At 40.1% G+C, this 7,635-nt stretch overlaps 1 protein-coding gene across 1 annotated transcript; it reads left to right on the top strand.

The window, feature by feature from the left end:
* On the top strand, positions 1–5,451 carry ppp1r42 (protein phosphatase 1, regulatory subunit 42). The gene is made up of 8 exons (XM_070928472.1): positions 1–132; positions 215–381; positions 516–654; positions 1,488–1,604; positions 3,276–3,393; positions 3,565–3,699; positions 4,021–4,108; positions 5,388–5,451. The coding sequence occupies exons 1-8, from the start codon at positions 1–3 to the stop codon at positions 5,449–5,451; spliced, it is 960 nt and encodes a 319-aa protein (XP_070784573.1).
* The last annotated feature ends 2,184 nt before the right edge of the window (positions 5,452–7,635 follow it).

The raw sequence follows: 7,635 nt of genomic DNA, 5'->3' as shown, positions 1-7,635 counted from the left end.
ATGGTGTGCCTGACCATAGATCTGATTGCTAAATCTAGAAACCACTTCAAAAAGAAAAGGGGCCTCTCTTTCCCAGAGTACCTCAAGACACTCACCCACCTCCACTTTTCCAGCAAGAGTATTGGAGATATTGTGAGTAGCCATTATTAACGCTACTGTTTAATTCTCTGCTTTCCTTCCTCCTACATGCCTCACTTTTAAATTCTATTTTCAGGGTGATCTCTCCATGTGTCGAAACCTCACTGTCCTTTACCTGTATGATAATCAGATCACGCACATTTGCAACCTTAGCTTTGCCTCCAACCTCACCCACCTGTATATGCAGAACAACAACATCACTCATATAGATAATCTCTACAATCTCCAGAAGCTCTCCAAACTGTGAGTAGAAAAGTTGAACTGATTGTTGTCCTTTCCTGCGATAATCATTTAAAGTCTAAGGTGTGTGTGTGTGTGTGTGTGTGTGTGTGTGTGTGTGTGTGAACGAACATATGTGTGGTTTACCTGCTCTGTAGGTATCTGGGTGGAAACAGGATTGCAGTGGTGGAGGGCTTAGAGATGCTCAGTGAACTCAAGGAGCTTCATCTGGAGAATCAAAGGCTGGCACCAGGGGAAAAGTTGCTCCTTGACCCTAGGACTCTCCTCTCTCTGGCTGTATGACCTATTTTTTACACTGTTCAGTACAGAGATAGTATGAGAAAAGAAGGATGATCCACACTCCCAGAATAATTTGGGCCCTCTTCATTTCAAATTATATATCTTTTAAGTGATCAAAAGGTCAGAGAAAAGCCTAATTCTTTTTATACAAGGATACGTGTGGTGTATCAACCTGGTAGGTTATCACATCCAGTTTAGAAGATCTCAGGGGCCACTGATCCATGTAAAAGCAGTATTGTGCTGGGTTTGATGATGTCAAAGAGACCTCTGTTGCTCTCTCTGGTCTGACAAATCAGTTAGGTCTGTTAACTTCGTTTACTGCCCAGGCCATGGATAAACAAGCCATGGCCAAGCCAAGCCTCAGCTTCTTGTTTGTTTGGATAATTAAAGAAATTGCTGTGCAAATTTAAAGAGTTCCAGCTTTTTATAAATGTGCCATTATAGAACTTCAAACCAAGATGAATATTTAGCAACAGCACTATCTAGAGTCTGATTTGGACACGTTCCTAGTAGTTCAGGCATATAAAGAGATCTAAAGGCTTAATCCAAATGGATCACAAGCGAAGACAAAGATGAAACTACTACAACTAAGTAGTATTTATTTTGGGCACACATAATAGTATTGTCATTTGCTTCCTCTAAATGTGGTTTTGTAGATAGTAGCAGTAATACTATAAGGTTTAACATTTGGGTGAGTAATCCACAAAAGTACATATCGTTTTTTGATTTGTGCTGGATTTTCTCTTTTATGTAATATTTATCTTAATCTGTCATTGTATTAACTGTACAATGTACTCTTCTCCCTTCATGAATCTGAATTCCTTGCGCAGGAATCTCTTTGTGTCCTGAATATCAATAACAACAACATTGATGATATACGGGACCTGACAGCGCTGAAGGAACTCCAGCATTTATCTGCTGCTGGCAATAAATTGCACAATATGGAGGTAAATATATCTTCTTTTTTTTTAACTAACTAAATGTTTGTTAAACCAGTTGCCATTCAAGACGTCTTCTCCAGTGTGACAGAAGTAGAAACTGGCTACATGCTGTGCACTGTGCAGTCAAAGTAAATAGTGCCACATCACAGCAACTGTGCATGACATCACGTATTAATGTAAACACACCAGCTATTAGTTGATCGGCTCAGCATTAACATTGTTCCGTAGCTTTCTGCAGTGATGTGTGAAAATATATGGAGAACAGGGTTCTAAAGAACCAAATCCTGCAAATCCCACCATAGGTTCCCAGTCTCCATGACTCGCACAGGGTCAGAATTATTCAACAAATCAGCGAGCCATTCCCCTGAGACTTTTCTCGCTGACAGCTTTAAACAAGCACAAGTTTCTCTCTTTCCTTGGGAGGCTGATTTTTTTCCTCTCTGCCTCAGAATCCTCTATTTGATACCTTAAACCGCCAGTAGTTAACTTTACGGGAGATTCATCTGAGGCAGAGATATGATTTATGCTCTCCTACTTCTTTGAAAAAAGACCTGCTTGTTTTTGAGGCTCACTCTCATTTTTCTGTTTGAATTTCTATATTTACTGACGACTTCATTAAAAAGGGCTTCATTCTTCTTTCTTACTGGCACAAGGATGACACTTTAACTGATAACTGACTGCATTGCTACGGCTACTTTCTTTTCTTTTGAGAATCTTGATGCAGGTAATTGCAGTACACGTGTCATTTTTAGCAGATATCTCCTATAATTTATACAACCCGTCTGCCACTATTGATCCTGCAAAGACAGCACTCCAAAGGATCAATCCCTTCTTCTGCGGCATTTGCTCAGAAACCAGAGGAAACATTATGGATTTTTAAAATAGATTATGACAGGCAGTCAGCTAGGGTGACAAATGGGGAGCATCTTCGGAGACCGTTAGCTGTGTGCAGGGCAGAGAGGACAGGGGAATCGAAGCCCTGGTCAAATACAGGTTCATAACTGGCCCATCATTAGTCCAGGCGAGAGCCTGCCAAGCTCAGTGAGTATCCAGCCTTTGCTGTTCTCCACGCCCCCGCGTGGGGGGCAATTTGGCGCTGGGCTGCTCTTCGGTGAGGGCCTTCTGAGTGACGGCCCTGACACGATCATTTATCAAAGCCTGGGAGCGCGCGGTGCTCAGGGGTCCCCTCTGAACTGATTGCAGCACGAGCTGGAAAAGTGGAAGCGCTTTGGCCAAGACAGGAAGGCAATGAACAATCAGAGCGTGTCCAGAGAGTATTCATATTTCCAGGCTTGGATTAATGTGCCTTTAGATAAACATACAACTGCAGGCAACCCGCTGGAGGAGCCAGCCTCACACTGCCCCAGGAGAAAACTTGTAGTTACATGACACCGGCGACACTGTTTATTAGAATAGACTGATGTGTTGTTTATGCACTTTCCTTTGGCCCTTGTACTTCACATTACCATACACTTACCCTACACCATGTCTTGAAAAGTTTTCCTGATGTTTGTGTGATTAGTAATCATATTATAAATATGCATCATATTTGTTTAAAAGAAAGTTGTCAAGTGTTTCCTGTTTAGTTACTGAGCTTTAGAGACACCGTATTGAATCATTAGTGGTCAAAATGAAAACACTTTATGGGCAAAGTTTCTCTTTTTTGTGTATTTTCAGGAGTTAGAGGATGTGTTCAGCTACTGGCCTCAGCTGCTTCAAATGGATTTAAGTGGAAATCCTGTGTGTAAAAAAACAAAGTACAGAGACCGTCTGATAACCGTGTGCAAAAGCCTCGGTGAGATATTCTTCATTTTCTTGCTCAATGGCCTCCTAATCTGAAAATGCTCTTTATTGCTTTATTGCTAGTATTTAAGACATCACTTAATGATAACAGTGAAAATATACACTGTTCACTTTTCAATTTCAAATTAAACATTTTGTTTGTTTAATAATGTTTTTTTTGTAGAGGTTCTCGATGGAAGGGAAATTAATGAGTTAACCAGACAGTTCCTCATTAACTGGAAAGCATCCAAAGAGGCCAAGAAGAAAAAAAACAACCAGCATATGATGACCGGGCCGTTGATCCCTTATCCCTTAACAAGTAAGTCACTAAATCCTGTCTTTTTAAACTACTGTAACATCTTTGCCCACATTATCACCATTATCCTCTAATTATCATTAAGTGGATCAGATATTTCTAACAAATCAGCCCTTAATTTCTTACAGTGATTTACATTTTCCTACTTTGTCTTCACTGTCCTTTGTTTTTGCATGGTAACATCTTTGATTTAGTCACATGTATCGATTTATGTATTTAAATGTAAAACCCTTAAACCCTTTACTTCACTGTGCTGGGCAGGTCTTTATTAAATTTTGTGAATTTGTGTGTGTGTGTTCTACTGTGACGTTGTTTATATTGCAGATGACTTTAACATAGGTCAGGGTCTACATCCTGGTCACACCTACAGCCAGGCTAACATGCAGAGGTGGAAGCCGCAGCAGTCTCTCAGGTCCAGTATCATAGTTCACATAGAGAGTACACATTTTTGACTCACTCCATTTTATTGCGCCTCTGTGCCGGCGAAAGCTGTGGCTGGAGGCATTATGTTTTCAGTTTGTCCGTCCGTCCTATTCTCATGTTCTCGTGATATCTCAGGAACGCCTTGAGGGGATTTCTTAAAATCTGCCACAAATGTCCACTTGGACTCAAAGATGAACTGATTAGAATTTGGTGGTCAAAGGTCACTGTGACCTCACAAAACACATTTTTGGCCATAATTCAAGAATTGATGACAATATTTCACAGCTGGTCGGACAATGAATAGGTGACTCAAAGGTCATTTTGACCTCAGATTTCAGATTTCACACACATGTTGACTGGGACGACACAATGAGTAAACAGTAACTAGCACAGTATGGGATTTCCCCCATCTCGTCCATTCTGCCTTTCACTTCCTGCCTCATTCTGAATTTTGAACGTCATCATGTGACTTCAAACAGCGTATTGGAGTGCGCCGAGCTAATCGTGATCCTGTGAGTCAGTGAGTTTCACCTACAGCTCATAGAGAGGCTTTGCATCTAAAAATGCCAGGAGCAGACAATAGAACCACATTTTGTGTAGCTATACTCTATAAGAATCCATCTTTACATAGTAATCAAGTGCATGAGTAACTGTTTAGCCAATACATCTATGATAAACCTTCATTAATCAGATCAACAATGTATATTCACTGGAATCATGTGTCATTTATATAGTGATAACTTCCATTTAGCAGAAATACACTTTATGTATTTTATTCAATTCCTTCCAAGTATCCACTACATATATGAGTCTGGACACACATGGACGTAAACTGCAACTTGACTGGTTGGTGGAGGCATACAACCGCAGGGCGATAATTCTAGTTACTAAATTATTTAACTGTAGACATTAAATTCTCCGTGTTACAACCAGCTGTCATACAGAATTTGTATACTACATGATGAAATGTACAAATTATGGGTGATGACGACTGCTAATAAACTCACATCCTGATCCACTGTACGATTCCCCCTAAAATTTAGATTAGTTTTGTTGTCAAGTGGTATCAGTTATTTTATGTCAGTGTGTGTCAGTTATTTTAATTTCCCTCATTCTTCCTTCTTGACAAATTACTTGTTATTTCGTGATCGTGTTTTCTTGATTAGCAGTGCTGCAATAGTGCTATCACTCTCTATTGAACATTCACTACATTTTAGGCCACAAAGTCATTGGAGAACTGTTATTCTTCTTTTTCTTTGATATCATAGGGCACAACAATTAAAGATTCCTGTGGCTGTCTCATCACCCATCTGCAGTCACGTGGATTCTTAAGACAAGCTTACCAGTCCACTAAAATCTCCACCTCCTCCACACACACGAAAAAGCCAGAGCCCAGGACTAACCCTGCTACTGACTTGTTTAAGCACCTTGGTCATCACAGCTGTGGATGTTTTCCCCTTGTATATGTAGCAGGACAGAGATCAGTCACTGTCACCCGCTTGCTGTGGTGTCCATGGTGGCAGGCCCTGAGTGTGAGAGTCCCTGCAGTATCCTTAACCAATGGATTATAGGTGGTTTAAAAACTTTACTTTTTTTCACAGCATATTTTCAAATGTTTTTATCTTTCTGTTATAACTAAATCTAAGTTCATATAAATGAATTAATAGCCTGGAAATAATTAACTATTGTTAAAAAAGTAATTAAAGCGTAAAACACTGAATTAATGGTTTGTGCACATTCCTTTCCCTGACTTTCACAGCTGGTTTATTTCTAATTACATTTTTGTGGTGTGAGGATATTAATCTGTCCAATTCAAACTGTTACTTGCTGATAGTCCTACATTTTCTATGGTGTGTGACATTTTTCTTCTTACATTTCGGGAAATAAGTGAACCAAGAGATGCAGAGTGGCAATTTACTGTAAATGATCACTCTGCCTCACCATTACAAGGCTTTATATTATCTAAAGCTAACAATATATGCTTCTGTTCAAACAACTGTGATAAATGATTCAGTTCTCTTTCATAGCAAATACACTAAGAATGCGGATGTATTTATTGCCATCATTGTTTGAATGAGCTTTTAGGAGGCACAGCCTGAAAGATGCGGGGTTATTAGGGAAACAAGCTTACTTAACCTTCTCTTACTTTGCCTTATAATTATTGGCCCGGAGCAAAAGTGTTACTTCATCCTTACAAAAACAATGTTTATTAAGAACAGTCCGAGGATATACATATTATGAATAATTCCTTTCATTAATTTGCCGACATCTCCGTTTGGAGCCCTGGAAATCAGAGTGATTAATTTGTGAGTCTCTCAAGAATTTCCTCAACGCCTGCCTGTTGATTGCAGTGCAGGACTTTATTTATTAGCAGTTCCAATGAGCTTGCAATTCAAGACACCCTGGCAATTAGTCAAATGTTTTGCATATCACCTTACACTTGTCAGCCTGTCTCCGAGGTCTATTGCAAATGGCGATTGGGAAGATTAACCTTTATTTCTGACCGTGACGAGCACATTTTTGAGGTGATTTTGACTAACATGCCACTTTTTGATAGGCTTATAAAGAAAATACAGTGTCGGGTTCGCAGCCAATTAGAGTGGGATATGGCCTAACACATATCAGAGCTAAAGGAAAAGAGAGAGTCCTGCCTCTGGCGTTGAAAACGAGCCTCTGCTGCCCTCAGACTGAAATAAGTTAGGAAAGGGAAAGAGCGGTCTTGTCCACTGCGAGGGAGTGTTATGAGGCGAGTGATTAATTACGTCGGAGTGAAATACTTGTGCGCCGCTTTGTGTATCCAATAAATGAAGGACTCGTGGGACTTTTACGCACACAGGTGAAGTGTTGGGTGAACGTACTGGGACTGCTGCGCACCGTTTCTGCAGACGCACCACTTTATAAGGATAAGCCGGACGGGGACTTGGACTATTCTGCATTGAAGAACAAATTTTAGATCCTATCGAAACCCTCTTTGGATGGCCTTCATGTCGGTTTTCAAGACAGCGCCGAGAGATACCAGAGGTAAACTCCATCTCACACCGTTCAACTGCTCTCATGAGTTGGTACACTGGCAACATGCCTGGCAGGGACTCCGTTTGTGCTGCAGGTCTTTTGACATGTCTTTAATGCAACTTCAGACAGCTGTCTGTCCTGTCATTTGGCTTTTTCAGTTTTTGTTTGTTAGTGGATGGGCTGTAGACTAGGAGTGTGTTGTCTGTTTAATTTGGAGCAACATGCAATTTGCGAAGTTTAAATAATAAACTGTAGACGAGACAACTTAAGTTATGGTTTAATAAATAAATGCAAAGGCAATAGCTTAAATTATATAAATTACAAGTCAAGTTAAAGGTAGAACAGATGCATATATACTGCAATATGTAACGCATGAGTTGTCCCTAAAATAGTCTTGTCAATTATATTTTGAGTTCTATAAAACGTGCAATATGATGGGCCAGGGTAAAAGCGACGTGTCTTCATCCTTCTGGTATCATTCTTCAGGTCTGTAAGTGCACCCTG

Source organism: Enoplosus armatus, chromosome 21, assembly GCF_043641665.1.
Source record: "Enoplosus armatus isolate fEnoArm2 chromosome 21, fEnoArm2.hap1, whole genome shotgun sequence".
NCBI classification, from domain to species: Eukaryota; Metazoa; Chordata; class Actinopteri; order Centrarchiformes; family Enoplosidae; genus Enoplosus; species Enoplosus armatus.
This window is presented reverse-complemented; position numbering and strand designations above follow the sequence as displayed.